This window comes from Camelus ferus, chromosome 5 (assembly GCF_009834535.1).
Source record: "Camelus ferus isolate YT-003-E chromosome 5, BCGSAC_Cfer_1.0, whole genome shotgun sequence".
Lineage (NCBI taxonomy): Eukaryota > Metazoa > Chordata > Mammalia > Artiodactyla > Camelidae > Camelus > Camelus ferus.
In genome coordinates this window covers 70,329,516-70,350,053 of record NC_045700.1, presented here as the reverse complement: position 1 = coordinate 70,350,053, position 20,538 = coordinate 70,329,516, and the positions used below count along the sequence as shown (strand labels likewise).

Below are 20,538 nucleotides of genomic sequence, written 5' to 3'. Positions count from 1 at the left end.
AGATGAAGGAGTGGTAAATGAGTAAGTGCAGAGATAAAATGAAATGTATAAAATGTTAGGATTTCAGATCCATCAATATAGGACATAAAAACAGGTATATACTGCATTTCGCTAAAAGTCAAGAGGAAATAAAATAAATCCTAGATATTTAGTGACAGAGTTGGGACTGGAAAAAGAGATTAGAATAAAGTTGCATGTAACTGGAGAAAATAGGACCATTCAAGAGAGGCTAACTGAATGCTCCAATCAAAAGACATATGGTGGCTGAATAAACAATAAATAAGACTCATCTACATGTTGCCTACAAGAGACTCTATTCAGAGCTAAAGACAGAGAGAGACTGAAAGAGCAGGTGTTAAAATAATTTGAGTTTGGATAGTTTATGGTGCACATTATAGTTTGGTACAGTCAATCTAGTTTGTGAATCACAATACAGGTGGTTTTTTTTTTTTTGTTTCAATATAGATGTTTTGTTTGTTCCAAAAAAAAAAAAAAAAAAGAGGCTAACTGAAGTACTTGTAAAATTTTCCTAGAAATATAATACATATTTAACAGACAAAAAGGAAAAACCTAAAAGGGAGAGGGAATAAATAACTGAGACACAAAGGAATGCATAAGTCTAGTAAATAACAAAATTTATTAAGGTCACTGTTAGCTTCATGACTGCTCTCAGCTCATTTTTCTGAGCCTTCGTTTTCTCACATGTAAAAAAAGATCAAGATAGCTTATCTCATAGGTATGGTACAAGTTTATATAATATGAGAGCAATATGGTTAGATGTTTGACCTCTTGGGTCAAACAGACTAGGTTCAAATTAATGGCTGTGTGACCTCTGATTGATTTGCTCCTCAGTTTTTTCATCTGTAAAATGTGGATAAATAATAATAGCACCCTCAATTGACTGCTGTGAGGACTGATATATATAATATATATATAATCACACAGTGATCAACAAATGTTAGCTGTAACTATAGGAAGCTACTGGAATAAAAAAAGGAAAGAAGTCACTAAATGATCCAATAGGAGTTGAAATTAACTCTTTGAATAAGTGAAAAAAAGTAAAGAAAAAAAAAAACAGCCCATGGTAACCACCAGTGCAAAAGAGAGGTTAAACTCCAATCTTCAACAGTGATATTGAAGAGGGAAACTGTGATTCTCCTACAAACTAAAACTTGAATGTTTCATTTAAAGAGATTAAAGATGACTATATGTATGTATATGCATAACTGAGGCTCTGTGCTGTATACCAGAAATTGACACACTGTAACTGACTGTACTTCAATTAAAAAAAAAAAGGAGTATGTTAAAGATGCAATAGCTGGGGAAGTAGAATTAGAGAAGTAACCTGCGTCAAAACCCTTATAACAACAAATCATTAATCCATACCAGCAGAATCCAAGATTTTAAAGACAGAGTATTATGCATCTATTTTAACTTACTTTCTAAATGAATCTTTTAACAGAGAGATTTTATTTTCATTGAGTTACAGTCAGTTTACAATGTTGTGTCAATTTCCAGTGTAGAGCACAATTTTTCAGTCATACATGAATATACATCCATTCATTTTCACATTCCTTTTCCCCATGACTTACCACAAGATCTTGTATATATTTCCCTGTGCTATACAGTATAAACTTGTTTATCTATTCTATATATATCTGTCAATATCTACAAATTTCAAACTCCCAATCTGTCCCTTCCCACCCCACTCCCCCTGGCAATACAAGTTTGCATTCTATGTCTGTCAGTCTGTTTCTGTTTTATATTTAAGTTCATTTATTGTCTTCTTTTATTTTTTTAGATTCCACATGAGTGATATCATATGGTATTCTCCCTCTCTTTCTGGCTTACTTCACTTAGAAGGATACTCTTCAGGGACATCCATGTTGCTGTAAATGGCATTATGTTGTCATTTTTATGGCTGAATACTACTCCATTGTATAAATATACCACTTCTTCTTTATCCAGTCATCTGTCGAATGGACATTTAGGCTATTTCCATGACTTGGCTATTGTAAATAGTGCTGCTATGAACATTGGCATGCTGGTGTCTTTTTGAATCAGGGTTCCTTCTGGATATATGCCCAGGAGCAGGATTCCTGGGTCATATGGTAAGTCTATTCCTAGTCTTTTGAGGAGTCTCCATACTGTTTTCCACAATGGCTGCACCAAACTGCATTCCCACCAGCAGTGTAGGAGGGTTCCCTTTTCTCCACAGCTCTCCAGCATTTATCATTTGTGGACTTTTGAATGATGGCCATTCTGATTGGTGTAAGGTGATATCTCATTGTAGTTTTCATTTGCATTTCTCTGATAATTAGTGACATTGAGCATTTTTTCATGTGCCTATTGATCATTCATATGTCTTCAGTGGAGAAGACACTTGTTCTTGTTCAGCTCTTCTGCCCATTTTTGGATTGGGTTGTTTGCTTTTTTCTTATTAAGTTGCATGAGCTGCTCATATATTCTGAAGATCAAGCCTTTCACAGTTTCATATTTTGCAAAAACTTTCTCCCATTCTGTAGGTGGTTGTTTTGTTTTGCTTATGGTTTCCTTTTCTGTGCAAAAGCCTGAAAGTTTAATTAGGTCCCATTTGTTTATTCTTGCTTTTATTTCTATTGCTTGAGTAGACTGCCCTAGGAGAACATTGCTGAGATGTATCTGAGATAATGTTTTGCCTATGTTTTCTTCTAGGAGGTTTATTGTATCTTGTCTTAAGTCTTTGATCCATTTTGAATTTATTTTTGTGTATGATGTGAGTGAGTGTTCTAGCTTCACTGATTTACATGCTGCTGTCCAGTTTTCCCAACACCATTTGCTGAAGAGACTGTCTTTATTCCACTGTATGTTCTTGCCTCCTGTGTCAAAGATTAATTGACCAAAAGTTTGTGGGTTCATTTCTGGGCTCTCTATTCTGCTCCCTTGGTCCATATGTCTGTTTTTGTGCCAATACCACGCTGTTTTGATTACTGTAGCTCTGTAGTATTGTCTGAAGTCTGGGAGGGTTATTCCTCCAGCCTCATTCTTTTTCTTCAGTAACGCTTTGGCAATTCTGGGTCTTTTGTGATTCCATATAAATTTTAGTATGATTTGTTCTAGTTCTGTGAAATATGTCCTGGGTAATTTGATAGGGACTGCATTAAACCTGTAGATAGTCTTGGGCAGTATGACCATTTTAACAATATTGATTCTTCCAATCCAAGAGCATGGGGTATCTTTCCATTTTTTTAAGTCTTCTTTAATTTCTTAAATCAATGATTTATAGTTCTCCATGTATAAGTCTTTCACCTCCTTGGTTAGATTTATTCCTAGGTATTTTATTACTTTGGGTACTATTTTAAAAGGGACTGTTTCTTTACTTTCTTTTCCTGTTGATTTATTATTAGTGTAAAAACGCAACTGATTTTTGTACATTAATCTTGTAACCTGTTACCTTGCTGAATACTTTTATTAGTTCTAGTAGTTTTTGTGTGAAACTTTTAGGGTTTTCTATATATAGTATCATGTCATCTGTATATAGTGACAATTTTACCTCATCTTTTCCAATTTGGATCCCTTTTATTTCTTTCTCTTGCCTGACTGCTGTGGCTAACAGTTTTTTTTTTAAAAGACTGCATGAAGAGTATCTTTTATTAATTAAATATCTTACTGATAATTTGTATGAAGTTCTCAAATTTAATGCTAACTTAATTTCTTGTCCCTCTCTCCTCCTTTCTCTTACCTATACACACATAAACACACATACTCACACATACCATCTACATAAAAGAGACCAATAGTTCTACAGTTAACAATGTTGACCAAAAATATCTTTTCACAGATTACACTTAAGATTTAACTTTTTTCTTGCCTTTAAAAGAGGAAAGGAGTATTAAAAAATAAAAGTAACTCTTAACTGGATCTAAGTCTTTTCTTTGGAGTGTTACAAAATAAACAGTATATACCAAAACTATAATGAAATGTATTTTTTTAACCACTGGCAGGTTAGCACTTTATTGAGACTATTAACATCTTTAACAATGAAATAACACACTTTATTGCAAATAGAAAAAAGGCAGCTTCCCCCAGGAATCTCTGAGAGGCAACACAAGAACAAAAACTCATGCAATTAATGAAATGTATTTTTATTCCCTAAACAAACAAAAAAAAAACCAAAAACAAGCAAAAAAAGAAATCCACTTAAAAAGAAATTACTAGTTTTTTTGTTATTTGTAATTTTTAGTTATTTTTAATAATAAATACAGAAGTAAATTAATTTCTTAACCTGATGTTACAATATTGGCAGGTTTCTCTTCAAATTGGCTTTCAAGTACCTCACTGGTATTACTTTCCTAGATGAAAAAAAAGAAAGAAAACATATTAGAGACATATTTAAAGAGCTAAAAAAAAGTTTTCTTTGCCTTCACAGCTTCTTTCAATACTTTAAAAAAAACTTACAGAAGACAAGAACATGGATTTGTAAGAAAAGCAAATCAAACAGTACTATTTTAAAGAGAGGCACACCCTGGCTAGGAGTTGATGGTCCAGGGAGAGGAGACCCAAGAACTGATAGGGTATTTGAATGACAAATTTGAATGATGAGAGAAGAAGATTACAAGATAAATGACATAATGTTTACCTTCAAGGAGTATTAGAGGATGCCTCCAGGAAACAATCACTTTTTTACTGCAATACATTATGGTCCATCAGTTGCAAAGTGATATGGCTCTTTATAAAATTCCAAGAAGAATTATCAGGTGGGGTGACCACTGGCTCTTATAAAATACTGATTTTTCAATGAGAACCCCAAGTCCAGAGTTTAATGAAAGGCCCCCCAAGTTTTCCATAAAATACTAATTCTGTATTAGTAAATGCTAATCAATTTATCTTATAGCAGCACAACACTGCCCAATTATCTCAGAGGCACTGGAAAACATGAATACATCAATATGTTATGACTACCATTTCAAGGCTGTGATTCTAGTCAATGTTTTTATTTATTCACTGAAATCCCTATGAATCCTTTATTGCCAGGTCAGAATGTATATAGATTAGATCACATTTCTAAATATTAAACCTTACTTATATATCTGATAAGGGTCTCGTATCCAAAATATATAAAATCTCTTAGAACTCAACAATAAAAGTACAAATAACCTAATCAAAAATCAGCAAAAGATACAAATAAAAATTTATTCCAAGAAGATATACAAATGGCCAATAATCACCTAAAAAGATGTTCACATTATTGGTCATTAGAGAAATGCAAATCCAAACCATAATGAGCTATCATTTCAAATCCACTAAGATGACTATGATTGTTTTTTTTAAAAAGGAAAATAACAAATATTGGAGAAGATATGGAACCTTCATACATTGCTAGTTGAATGTAAAATTGTGCAGCTGCTGTGGAAAACAGTTTGGCAGTACCTGAAAAGGTTGAATGGGGAATTATGATGTAATCCAGCAATTCCACTCCCAGGTATATACCCAAGAGAATTAAAAACATACATTCACACAAAAACCTGCACATGAATGTTCACAGCAGCACTATTTGTAACAGCTGAAAAATGGAAACAACCAAATGTCCATCAGCTAATGAGTGGATTTTAAAAAAGCAGTATATCCATACAATGAAATACTTGGCAATGAAATGAAGTATTGATACATACTACAAAAGGGATGAACCTTGAACACACTACACTAAGTAAAGAAGCAAGTCATAAAGGACCATATATTGTATGGTTCCATTTATATGAAATATCTAGAATAAGCAAATCTATAGAGACAGAAAGTAATTAGTTGTTGTCTAGGGCTAGGAGGTCATGGGGCGTTTGAAGGGTATAGGCTAAGAGAAGTGGGGTTTATTTTGGGGGTAATGAGAATGTTCCAAATTGATTGTAGTGATGGATGCACAACTCTGCGAATATACTTAGGGCCACTGAATTGTGCACTTTAAATGGATAAATTGTATAGTATGTGAATTATATCTCAACAAAGCTGTTAAAAAATAAACCTTATAAATTATCAATCAGTATTTACTGAATGTCATATTATCAAAATAGGAAAGTACATGAACTATGAATAGCATTTTACACAGAGGGAACAAATAAGCATTATCTGATAATCATTTTAATTATTATAGTTCTTTAATAAAAAGTAAAAAAAACTATATATAGGCAAATGTATTATATTAATTACCTTAGGTTCTTTAAGTTCCAACTTTGGGTTAAGAACTCCTTCTAAATAGCTAGCTTTTTCTATCCATGTACTCAGATGTCTATATTCTTTTTTCATTTTTTCCAGCCTAAAGAAAGTTACAGATTTAAAAAGCAAGTGCCAAAAGAATATATATGGTATGAATCAAAGAAGAACACATACAATGTGACACACTAATAAGAAGTTCTTAAAGAAGAAAACCAACACTATATTGTTGAAGGATACAAAGGAAAAGGAATGATTACAACAAAAATCAGGGTAGTAGTTACCTGGGGAGAGTTAGGAAGAGGCATGTAATCTCATAAGAGCACATGAAACACATTTATAATATTGGTGGTATTGTATTTCTTAACCTGATTGTAAAATATCTAGGCAATGATCTTATTATCTTTATTTATGTTATAATACATGTTTTAGAAATTATCCTATATATAGGTCTCATTATTTAAACTATATATACATATTTTATAAATTATTCAATATATATGTGATATCTTCTGCAATAAAATAAATGAAAAGAAAGAAAAGAAAATAGGAGTAGTGAAGTAATTACTGTGGCAGGAGGGAGACAGGAGGGCTTAGAGAAGTGTAAGTGAGCTAAATTTTCATTTGCCACAGCAGGAAGTTGATAGACAATGTTTAAAATAGATAATACATAAGAACATGACTAATCTTATGTAGTTTAAAATCTAAAAATAGAAAAATAAAATCATATCAATAGTATCTCTTTTTATAAAATAATTTCCGCTGTCTCTTCACCTAGCTAAAGAAATGTATGAGGAGACATTTATAATAATATTTACTTGATATTTCCAAATGGTGGGATTCAAGGAGAGCTTTTATATTGTTCTTTGTATCTCTTTATTCCTTGAATAATTTATATCATTATATCACTTTTATGATAGTAACATCATTATTTTATTGAAGCCTGGCTGATTTACAATGTTGTATTAGTTCTAGTGTACAGCATAGTGATTCAGTTATGTATATATATTCTTTTTCATAATAGGTTATTACAAGATATTGATTATAGTTTCCTATGCTATACAGTAGAACCTTACTGTTTATCTATTTTATATATAGTAGTGTTTATCTGCTAATCTCAAACTCCTAATTTATCCCTCCCCACCACCTTTCCCCTTTGATAACCACAAGTTTGTTCTCTATGTATAAGTCTGTTTCTGTTTCGTAAATAAGATCATTTGTATCTCTGTTTTAGATTCCACATATAAATGATATCATATGATTAAAAAAAAAGTCCACACTACCCAAAGCAATCTACAGATTTAATGCAATCACTATAAAAATACCTATGATATTTTTCACAGAACTAAAACAAATAATCCTAACATTTATATGGAACCACAAAAGATTTCAAATTGCCAAAGCTATCTTGAGAAAAAAGAAAAAAAGCTAAATGTATCACACCTCCTAACTTCACACTTTACTACAAAGCTACAGTAACCAAAACAGCATGGTACTGGCACAAACACAGACATATATCAGTGGAACAGAATAGAGTGCCCAGAAATAAACCCATGCACTTATGGTCAATTAATCTATGACAAAAGAGGCAAGAATTTACAATGGAGAAAAGACAGCTTCTTCAATAAGTAGTGCTGGGAAAACTGGACAGCTATATGTAAAACAATGAGATTAGAACAGTTCCTTACACCATATAAAAAATAAACTCAAAATGGATTAAAGACCTAAATGTAAGACCTGAAATCATAAAACTCCTAGAAGAGAACCTAGGCAGAACACTCTTTGATGTAAATTGTATCAATATTTTTTTTTGGATCTGCTTCCTAAGGCAAAAGAAATAAAAGCAAAAATAAATAAATGGGACCTAATGAATGGGAGAAAATATTTGCAAATGATATGACCAACAAGGGATTAATATCCAAAATATATAAATAGTTCATACAATTCAACATCAGAAAAACAACCCAGTCAGAAAGTGGGTAGAAGACCAGAGTAGACATTTTTCCAAAGAAGATGTATAGATGGCTAACAGGCACATGAAAGATGCTCAACATTGCTAATTATTAGGGAAATATAAATCAAAACAACAGTGAGATATCACCTCACACCTGTCAGAATGGCTATCATCAAAAAGTCTACAAATAACAAATGTTGGCAAGGATGTGGAGAAAAGGGAATGCTTGCACACCATTGGTGAGAATATAAATTGGTGCAGCCACTATGGAAAAGAGCATAGAGGCTTTTCAAAAAACTAAAGATAGAACTACCATATGATCCAGCAATTCCACTTGAGTATATAACCAAAAAAATGAAAACACTAATTTGAAAAGATATATGAAATCTAATGTTCATAGCAGTACTATTTACGATAGCCAAGATATGAAAGCAACTCAACTGTCCATCAATAGATGAATGAATAAAGAGAATGTGGTATATACACACAATAGAATACTACTCAGCCATAAAAAGAATGAAACTCTGTCATTTGCAGTAACATGGATGGACCTACAGCATATTACGCTGAGTGAAGTCAGACAGAGAAAGATAAATACTGTGTGATATCACTTATTTGTGAAATCTAAACAATAAACGTATCTAGCAAAACAGAAACAGATTCACAGATATCTAGAAAACAAACTAGTGGCTGCCAGTGGGTAGAAGAAATAAAGGAGGAGCAAGATAGGAGTATGGGATTAAGAGATCCCATATACAAACAAAAATGTATAAAATAGATAAGCAACAAGGATATACTGCACTTCACAGGGAATTAGAGCCATTATTTTGTAATAACTTTTAATGGAGTATATTCTATCAAAATACTGAAACACTATGCTATAGACCTGAAGCTAATTCAATATAGTAAATCAACTATACGTCAATTAAAAAAAAAAAAAGAATTCACTGTCAAAGAGAAAAAAAGATAGAAAAAGAAATCTGTCATGATTTATACACTAATAATGAACTATCAGAATGGGAAATTAAGAAAACAATCACATCAAAAAGGATAAAATACCTAGGAAAAAATCTAACTAAGGAGGTCAATGACCTCCTTTGCAAAACAACGCAAACAAATAGAAAGATATACTGTGCTCATAGATTGGAAGAATTAATATTGTTAAAATGACTATACTACCCAAAGCGATCTACAGATTCAATGCAATCCTATCAAAGTAACAATGGCATTTTCCACAGAACTAGAACAAATTCTAAAATTTGTATAGAAACATAAAAGTTCCTAAATAGATAAACAATATTTAGAAAGAATAAAAAAGCTGGAAATATGCTCCCTAATTTCAAACTATATTACAAAGTTACAGTAATCAAAACAGTATGGTACTGGCACAAAAGAGACAAATCAATGGAACAGACTTGAGGGACCAGAAATGAACCCACATTTATATGGTCAATTAATTTATGACAAAGGAGGCAAGAATATACATTGGGGAAAAGACAGCCTCTTCAATAAATGGTGCTGGGAAAACTGGACAGCTACTTGCAAAAGAATCAAACAGGACTACTTCCTCATATCTACATACAAAAAACTTAACTCAGAATGGATTAAAGACTTAAATGTAAGACCTAAAACCATAAATCTCCTAGAAATAAATATAGGCAGTACATTCTCTGACATCGGTCTTAGCAATATTTTTTTGGATATGTCTCCTAATGAAACCTAATTAAACTTAAAAGCTTTTGCACAGCAAAGGAAACCATTAACAAAATGTAAAGACAACCTACTGAATGGGAGAAAATATTTGCAAATGATATGACTGATAAAGGGTTAATATACAAAGAAGTCATACGACTCAACAACAGCAACAAAAACCCAAACAACCTGATTAAAAAATGGGCCAAGGACCTGAGTATACACATTTCCAAAGGAGACGTACAGATGGCCAACAGGCATATTAAAAGATGCTCAGCATCAGTAATCATCAGGGAAATGTAAATCAAAACCACAATGAGATATCACCTCACAGAATGTCAGAATAGCTATTATAAAAATAGACAACAAATAACAAGTGTTGGTGAGGATGGGAGGAAAGGGAACCCCAGTGCACTGTTGATGAGAATGTAAATTGGTACAGCCACTATGGAAAACATCATGGAAGTTCCTCAAAAGATTAAAAACAGAACTACTCCAAGACCCAGCAATTCCACTTCTGGGTATTTTTCCAAAGAAAACAAAAACATTAATTTGAATAGGTATATGCTTCTCTCTGTTCATTGCAGCATTATTCACAATAGCCAAGATGGAAGCAACCTAAGTGTCCACTGATAGATGCATGGATAAAGAAGATGTGGTATATATACATGCAATACCACTCAGCCATAAAAAAAGAATGAAATCTTGCCATTTGCAACAATATGGATGGATCTAGAGTATGTAATGCTATGTGAAAAGAGTCAGACATAGAAAGACAAATACTGTAGGATTTTACTTATATGTGGAATCTAAAAAACAAAACAAATACAACAAATCAGAGACAGAGTCATAGATACAGAGAACAAACAGGTTGTTGCCAGGCTGATGGGGGATGGAGAGGTGAGTGAAATAGATGAGGGAAATTAAGAGGTAGAAGCCCCCAATTACAAAATAAGTCACAGGGATGAAATGTACAACTTGGGGAATATAGTCAACAATAATGTGATATCTCTGTAAGCTGACAGATGGTAACTAGACTTATCATGGTGATCATTTTGTAATGCATAGAAATACCGAATCACTATGTTGTGCACCAGGAACTAATATGGTGTTGTGGGTCAGTAATACTTCAAAACACAAACAAACTAATAGAAAAAGAGATCAGATTTGGGATTACCCAAGGCAGGAGGTGGTGGGACAGGGAATTGTATGAAGGTAGTCAAAAGCTATAAACTTTCCAGTTATAAAATAAATAAGTGCTAGGCATGTAATGTACACATGATTAATATAATTAACACTGCTATATGCTATATATGAAAGTTATTATGAAAGTAAATCCTAAGAGTTCTCCTCACAAGGAAAAATCTTTTTTCTTTTTATTTTATTTTGAGTCTATATGAGATTATGGATGTTCAGTAATCTTATTGTGGTAATCATTTTATGATGTATGTAAGTCAAATCATTGTGCTGTGTAGCTTAAACTAATACAATGCTGTATGTCAATTATATCTCAACAAAACTGGAAAAAAATAAATAAATGTTACTGAATGAATAAAACATAGGACTAGAGGAAAAAGAGGTTCCTTGGTCATCAGCTCAGTGTTTATGAATTAATTTATAACTCTGAGTAAAAAGTTGTTTAGTTATAATTGTTTATACACATAAACAATTATTTAAAAAATATTTGGGAGTTCTGTCTCTAGCAATGATGGAATAGGTTATTTCAGACAAACCATCTCACTGCTCATCTTAAAAAGCTAGAAAAAAGATTTAAAAATTTTTTGTTTGAGATAAGTATATAAGGATGGGGAACAAAAACCAGAATTCAGACCCCGTTAAGGATGAGAAGCCATGGTAAACACCTAGGCTTTCTAAAGCACCACACAAGAAAAAGTGCCTCCTTAAATATTGTACCCTAGTTGCCTCACACTAGTCCCAGTCTTGATGCTAGAAATAAGAGTAAACCAGAAAACGACTAATGCTCACAGGAACTAAAGCCCAAGTCATTTCAAACCATTTCAATCTCATCTCAGTTGAATTAAAATGATCTGGGATCGCTAGTGTTCCTAGGATACCTGGCTGCCATGTAGAAACAAATGTATATATTGTCTGTAAAAACATATAATCAAGAGCCTCAGATTAGTTCTACAGATTTTCAAATACAGTGTTTGGCACTCGATAAAATCAACTAGGCATATGAGAATATATGATTTGACTGAAAACTCTGAGAAAAAAAAACAATAAAAATAGACTTAACAGGAAATTCAAACAATCAAGTTATCAGAGATGAACTCTGAAATAATAATGATTAATATGTTCAAAGAATTAAAAAGTAATACTGAGGATTTTGGTAGACAAATGAGAACTATAAAATAAAGGAAAATTCCATAACTGAAAAGGAAATAACTGAAACTAAGAATTCAGTTGGCTTAACAGCAGGTTAGAAACAAAGAACAAAGAATAGGAATTATAAGACAGACCAGAAAAAAATATCTGGACTAAAACATAGGGAAAAAAGACGGAAAAATACAGAAAAAAGGATGAGACCGATAGAATATATTGTTGAGTGAAGAGGCAGAACAAATATTATACTTTCTCCCTTAAAAATGAGTTCTCATCTCTTTTCTTGACATAGCATTGACTTTTTTAAACAGACACTTAAATATGATAAGCAAAACTCTGAAAGAACCTCTGAAACCCATGAAATATCATGATGAAGGTTTCTGGACCAGTAGCAAGCCCACGTGTCAAAGGAAAAAATTAATCTAAAGAACATATAAGTAAGATGAATTTTTTTGTTTTGTTTTGTTTTGTTGATTTTTACCTTTCCCGAGGTTGTTGCTGAAGTTTTTCAAGTCGCACTACAGGTGACTGGTTGGATTGGGGCACTGTAGTGGATGCCCCAACAGTAACATTCAACTCTGGGGATAAGAATGCTGGATATTCTATTGGCTGTGGTATAATAACATTTCTGCAAAATGATAATAAAGTTAAATATTAAAATTATACAAAAGTACACTTCTAAAATCAGTGTTAGCTATCACTTTTTAAAAACTGAAGTATAGTCAGTTATAATGTGTCAATTTCTGGTGTTCAGCATAATGTTTCAGTCATACATATACATACATATATTCATCTTCATATTCTTTTTCATTAAAGGTTACTACGGGATATTGAATATAGTTCCCTGTGCTATACAGAAGAAATTTGTTTTTTAATCTATTTTTATATAAAGTAGTTAATATTTACAAATCTCAAACTCCCAATTTATCCCTTCCCACCCTCTTTCTCCCTGGTAACCATAAGATTGTTTGCTATGTCAGTGAGTCTGTTTCTGTTTTGTAGATGAGTTCATTAGTGTCTTCTTTTTTCTTTTTTTAGATTCCACATATGAGTGGCATCATACGGTATTTTTCTTTCTCTTTCTGGCTTACTTCACTTAGAATGACGATCTCCAGTTCATTTAGGTTTTCCAGTTCAGTGACTGTGCATCCTACTGTAAGGTCAGGCCTACAAAGAAGAGCAATCACAGGGTTCTACAAGGGTGGCTTCTTTCACAAACTTATTTCTCACAGTCGTGGTGAAAAATGTGTCTTCTGAAACCTCCCAGGGTGAATAAGTAGGTCTTAAGTGACAAATCCACTCTAACACTACAATCTCTCTAAAGTTTTGAATCCCTCCTCTACATTAAATCAAAGTAGGTCTGGCATTTTCAGTTCATTCACAGTGGCTATCTTTTGGTCCATGTTTCAGTAACCAAACTGTTGGGAGTCTTTTTTAACTTCCCAAGCTGCAAATCAAATGCAGAGGCTGACAAACTGCAAGATCTGCAGGATGAGTCAGCAAGCTGGAGACCCAGGGGAGCCAATGGTGTAGTCCCAGTCTAAAAGTCTGCAGACTTGAGATGCAGGAAGAGTTGATGCTTCCATTCAAGTCCAGAGGCAGGAAAAAGCCAATGTTCCAATCAAAGGCAGGAATTTTCTCTCATTCAGGGAAGGGTCAGATTTTTTGTTCTATTCACTTCTTCAACTGATTGGATGAAGCCCACCCACATTAGGGAGAACAATCTGCTTTACTCAGTCTACTTACTTAAATGTTAATCTCATCCAAGAACACCCTCACAGAAACACCCAGAATAATGTCTGACCAAATATCTAGGCACCCTATGGCCTAGTCAATTTGACAGAATTAACTGTCACACCCACCAAGTCATTGCCTTCATTCCAATTGTCAGTATCTCTCATGTACACTAATACAACAGCTACCTCCAATCTTAAACCATTCTGTCCATATTCAATCCTACTGACAGAATCATATAAAAATGCAACTTGATCATGGTATTTCCCCCACTAAAAATTCTTCAATGGCTCTACATCTGAAGCACTTCCAAAATTTTCCAATAAAGACTCCTGCGGGTAGAAGACAACGAAGGTCTTCAGGGGTGTAACTTAATGTAATCAGACACAAACCACATCATTTCTTGGAATCCTTTTGTTATCTTGAAAATGTATGTGACTTTTATATTCCAAGGCATAACATGTAGATGTTAATTTTAAGATAACATTTCCCTCTCAAAATCTCTGAGCAAAATAATGCTCCAGAAAGATGCACTGTATTTTCCAGTGCCTTTGTGTTGCTCTGCCACACTCCTGAGGACTCAGAGGAACAAAATTTACTCACATTTGAGAGCCCTAAACCTTCAATGATGATGATGGTGATGATAAGATATTTATTACTTTAATAAGTAGCCAACAACTAACTAGGAATTTTACCATTTGCTTTCATGTTCTAAGTCTTTATATGTAACTTACTGAATCATCACAGTAACTTAATTGGGTAGTTATTATTTTTATCCCACTTAATAGATAAAGCACAAAGAGTCTAAGTAAGTTGCCTAAGGTTGCACAGCTAGTACATGGCAGAGCCGAAATGGTAAGCCCTTGTAGTCTGGCTCTAGAGTCTGACCACCATATCTTGTCCCCACCTACTGCTCCAGGTCATCTCCCGTTATTCCCCTCCATGCTCCTATGCTCTTAGCAACCCACAACTAACTACTCACTGTTCTCCAATATAACATACCCTCTTGTGGATCCCACCTTTTACTTACGTGTCTTTTGGGGGCAGTGTGTCTCCTCACCCTTATAAAATCAACCCGATGCATTACTATTCATTTTTCAAGTCTTACTTCAAGACTTGAAGTGGAGCCTTACTTGATAATACTTTCCTCCTAACTCCCCTGAGAAGTATGAGAAGCTCCACGGCTGTGTCCCACAGTCCTTTATGTTTACCTCTAGGAAGGCTCTATCTCATCTGTATCATCACATTTCTTTTTACATGTTACCTTTGCTACTTGAGGGCAGGGACCATTTACCTTTGTATTATTACTGCCTCGTGAAGGTAGCAAACATTCAGTAAGTGTTGAATCAGTGGATGGATAAGGAAATAACAATCAATAAACATAAGAAAATCATTCAACTTTACTGTTCCAACAAATCACCAATATTAAGTGAATAAAATTTATTTTAACAATAATACCCAGTGTTGATGAGACTTCAGAACAATATGCACTTCAGAAAATAATTTCCCATTCTATACCTAATTCCCTCAATCTCATTTAAAGTATTTTCCATTCCTTATTCTTGGATAGCACTGTAGATTAAATATCTCTCCCTCAGGTGATCTATTTTTACTGTTGGCATTTCAACACTGTTTGACATACTATATTTTAAGCTTTGGTCTGCTAAAGACATTTTTTGACCATAGACTTTTTGCTGAAGATTTTAAAGTAACAATTGGAGTATGTGGAAGTGGAGGTAACACTACTATACTGCAGAGCAGAAAACTGACAACTATTAGGCACCTTGATCTTAAAAGTTCCTCATGTCTTTCTGCAAAAGGAATATCTCACTGGCCAACCTTCCTCATCAGGTTTCTCCTCTCTTCCCTCCATCAGCCATGAAGTTGGCAACTTCTCTCTTCTTCTTATCTCCAGACTTCCTCAACTCCTCTCTCCAGGGTTACCCCCAGAAACTCAAAATCTCTTCCATCTTAAGCAAAACAATTCACTTTCTTTACATTGGCGTCTAGCCCATTCAAGCCATGCCTTAAGACAACCAAAATGCTCCATCAATGGATTAAATATTTTAAATGCCACATGATATGATTGTGTTAGTAAGACTAACACTTACGTCACAGGGTCTGTTCTTTCTGGAGGCGGTGCAACATTCATAAACATACATGGCTCAATCATTCTCTGAAGAGGTTTTAACTGAAGAAGATAGTAAGTATATATTAACACTGTTTAGTTACCATTACAGTTCACCCTAATGCTACTATCCCCTGGGACTACAGAATAGGCCTTAAATGATACATATATGGAGAAAAGGAATTAAGAGAGGAAGAAAGAATGAACACTGAGCACCAAATATCTGCCAAGAATTTTACAATTTTAATATTATTTAATCCTTTCAATAATCCTGTAAGGTAGATAACTGCAACTATTTTACAGATAATACTGAAGACCAGTTCTTTGTTCAGGGTTACCCAATAGGCATGAGAGGCAGGATTTAAACGCAGCGCTCTCTCCCCCAGTGCAGTAGTCTTCACATGCTATCATGATAGGTAAGTAGGGGACTATATTACTGAAAGGTTCACAGAAATGAACTTTTATGAAGCTGAACTTATATGAAATTTCCCACTCTTTTCCTTACAATACCTTTGCTCTGAGTTTTAGTAGAGTCCACCTACATAAAACAATACAATACTTGCCCAGTCTTACTTGAAATGGATGTATCTCCCTAAGAATGGGATTGTCACATGATATACTTATATTCAGACAGAACACCTACTTCTGAAGTTGGTGCTCATAAACTACGACTGCCACAAAAAGGATTAAACAATTAGGAATCCCTATTAGGCCTAATTCATGACAAGAAAATAAAGAAAATAGGCAGAAAGAAAAGAAAAATAAAAGCAGAAAAAGAAAAGCTCATGCCTAGTATCAGTATATTACTCACTTGTGATTCAAAACGTGTTAAAAAAACATTATGATATATACCACAGGCAAAATTTAAAAACACATTTCACAGGGACTTCCCTGTTACCACAATGGCAGACATACTTAATAAGACTGCTGTATCAACTCTCAATTCATAATCAAAAAACAACCAAGAGAACAAAAAACAGCAAAAACTGAAAATTGAAGATTGTATGTAAAGTATAGGGGTCATTTCCCCTATATACCAGAAGTACTAATGGGACCAGATTTATAAATTCCCAAAAGCTGTGATAATACCCAGGGATAGCAAGAGTTTTTTCAAATGTGAGGTGAAAATATGTGTTGGTACTACTTTTCTAGGACAATTCCTTGGTCATTACTGACAATAACTTCAATTGTCATTACTGACAATTCCTTCTAGGTCATTACTGACAATAACTTCCATTCTAAGAATCCAGCCTAAGACATAATGGAAGAAAATGATATAGGTTAATGTACAAAAATTTTCACTGCAACATGGATATATGTCATAAATTTAAAGGGGCAGGCTAAAGCTAGGAAGGGATCTTCTTTGGGCATATTACTCTCTTGACGAATCAAGAAGGGCTGATGTTGGAATAGTCATGGGGAGAAAGGATTGTATGTGATCAGAGTACAAAATATTAACTGAACAACATCAAGGACTCCATTTCTAATAATTGCTTTTAGATATGAAAATCCACACTCACTTCTTAAATACTTAAATTTTGTTTTCAATGTACATACACACGCAAACAAGTTGTATAGTAAAGACATTTGAATAAAATATCATTATTTTTAAATGTATAAACAAATAATGGAACAGTTTCATTTTTCTTTAGGCCAGAAATGGCATTCCTTAAAAATATTTATTTTAAAGAATTTATCAAACTGGAAAGAACAAAGGCTGAGGAGGATGATTTGACTAAAGAGTTAGAGTAGAATTATTTTCAAAAAGGGAACTAACCTGATGTGAAAATCCATAACCAAAGTTTCCATAGGAGAACATAAATTCCACTACCACCCTGCAGATAAACTAAACATGTGCCAAGTTTATTTTATTGCTTGATCAGAAAGCTATTTTAACAGAGAAGTGATAGCAAGTTATATTTTTACTTCACAAATTTGTAAGTTAGAAAAACCAAAACATGAATCTGTTGATTAAAAAAAAAATTTACACAAGTAACACCTACAGAAGAATCCATGATGTTCCTGAAATGTTAAAAACCTTTTATGCTAAAATTAAGGAATATTATATGATTAAAATATGAAAAATATTCATTTATAATTGTTAATACAATTATGCTGAGACACACTTAAATATATCAGCATTCTTATCCATTATATATATTTAAAGTATTTATTCACACTTTTCCCATCTCCACTTCCATTTTCTGATAAAATTTTGATTTATACAAGTGATTCCTTCTCTCTGAACCCCAGCTTGCTCACATGTGAAATGAAGGAGGCTGTCAGAGGTTGTGACCTCAAATGTCCATCATTCTGTTTTTTATGTCCCTTGTCCCTGATTTAGTTATTGGCAGCAGAAGCTTCTCTGAGTAGAAGATCAATTAATCAAGATAGTAAGTTTTAAGTATTTAAAAAGAAATTCAAGTAAGAACTATAAACAACTCTTTAGAAACTCTTCAAGGAGAAAAACAATACTTCCTCAATTTAGCAAGTGAGGATCCTGAGGTCATGCAGTCAAAGAAGCAGCTGGAGGCATTTCACTCTCCCACCCAACAATTTCTAATTTTCTTGTTCACCATTTGGCAGTAAGATAGCAGCATTTTTAAAAAGGTGGAGATGAAGATTTTCGTGAGCAAATATTATACTCTCTATTTAATACATTTCTATTCATTCAAATAGTCACTGGTAGGGTAACAAAAGAATAAAAACAGTATCGGAGTAAAGTTAGATGAAATGTTAAATGTGTGCACAAAGCTTTGGAAGTTTCAGTAAAGTTCTTACCATGTGTTTATTCAACATTTGGAGTTCTTCAGTAAAGCATCCTTTCTAGAAAACAGTAAGAAATAATAAAATTCTTAAATATAGAATCACTGATGTTGGTCACTTGTATATTATCTAAACCATCTCATAAATTTTAAAAAATTAGGTAATGATTTTAATGTACATATTAATTTAATAGCTAAAATACAAATACAGTGAATGTTTAGAAGAAAATAAAAATTCCAGATTGTACCAGAAATAAATGTTAATATCTACATTTATGTTTTAAAGAAAAATGTTCCTGCTACTTACACTTCCCCTTTTTGGAAGTCTTAGAGGAAGAGCCATGCCTGCACTCCTTTGAGGGGTTACTTAAACATAAGTCTACCTGATAGGCTGACTCATGACAGAACTGTGTGCTTCTCTCATCCTTTGGGGACTGTTGGGATCTTTTTGACCAGGTAAACCTTTGGTATCCCTGGTCATCATTTCTGGTCATCATTTCTGGTCATCCCTGCTGTGCTAATCCAACATCCAATGGTTCCCTTTCTTCCCAGCATTTTCCACTGGGGCTCATGAAATCCCCATTCCACAGTTAACAAACAACTTTACATCTTCAACTGCTCCACTAAACATTCCCCCTTTGCTTTCCCCCAGACCTGACTCATCACTAAGGATGCTGCTCCCCTTTCAGACTCCTCAAGCAAAGGACCACATAGCTCAAGGTCAGGTGGTGGAGTAGGATCCTCCACACTCCCTTCTACTGCTTTCAGATCTTATTATTTTAGGTAGATAGAAAGCTTTCCTCTTTTATGCCTCATGCTATCTGGCATGTCTTTCAGACATTCTGGTCACTAATGCTCACTTGGCAAAAACTTCGGCACCTGGTCTACATGTCCTCTGTACCCGCAAACGTAACAATCCACAAGAAACTATTTATCACCTGCCCTCTCAGCTCCTGGTGAGGCATTATAATGAGGAAAATAACAGGTCTAGAAATTGAATTTGGTTCTTTTTATATTTCCTATTTTTCTGCTTATGTTTATGAAAAAAGAATTAGAAGAAATTTTTGAGAACTTAAATGTTATATTAGAACTGTAGAATAAGGATAATATTTTTCATTTAAAAAATTTACTCTTATAAAAATAAACACTGGAAAGTTTGCCATATAACTATAGTCCAAACATAGCTCCTTCAACAAAACTGTTACTAATAAATTATGTCACATTTTTCTGACACCTAAATTGCCATACAAAGTAAAAGGAATTTTAGTCATTTCCCAGATCTTCTCCCCAGATTCTTCTGAGAACCCTCAGTTGTTTACTCTTATTCATAGTCAATATGTTCTCCTCTGTGATCACCTGATGCCTCTTTGCTAATTTATTAGAAAGCTATCTGATTTCCTAAGCTCTTATCACAAAAGGTTTCAAACATATCAATCAGTTGAAACACTACACGTTCCATATACTTTCCATCTAGATCAAATGTAATTACTTATGCTAAGTTCAAGCTCTTGGTTAAGTGGTGACTATCACTTCTTCTTTTTTTTCACCATAAATTATGAATTTATTATTAGCTTTTAAATTTAGTTTAAAAATCAAAGTAATTCATATAAATAGTTTTAAAAGGAGTTAAATCATAAGTATAGCATTATATTTCCTTTCCTGTAAACTTTTTTCTTAGAGCTAACCTATTTTTTAAATTTTTATTGAAGTATAGTCAGTTAACAATGTGGTGTCAATTT

The 20,538-nt window shown here is 33.5% G+C and overlaps 1 protein-coding gene across 1 annotated transcript in view; it reads right to left on the bottom strand.

The window, feature by feature from the left end:
- C2CD6 (C2 calcium dependent domain containing 6) overlaps window positions 1-20,538 on the bottom strand; it is a 76,606-nt gene that overhangs the window by 36,739 nt on the left and 19,329 nt on the right. The window contains exons 6-11 of the mRNA XM_014563680.2: window positions 18,816-18,860; window positions 17,812-17,880; window positions 16,018-16,097; window positions 12,654-12,800; window positions 6,181-6,286; window positions 4,265-4,331 (exon numbers count right to left, since the gene is read on the bottom strand). Of these exons, the coding sequence (XP_014419166.2) occupies window positions 4,265-4,331; window positions 6,181-6,286; window positions 12,654-12,800; window positions 16,018-16,097; window positions 17,812-17,880; window positions 18,816-18,860 (514 nt within the window). The remainder of the gene's footprint in view (window positions 1-4,264; window positions 4,332-6,180; window positions 6,287-12,653; window positions 12,801-16,017; window positions 16,098-17,811; window positions 17,881-18,815; window positions 18,861-20,538) is intronic.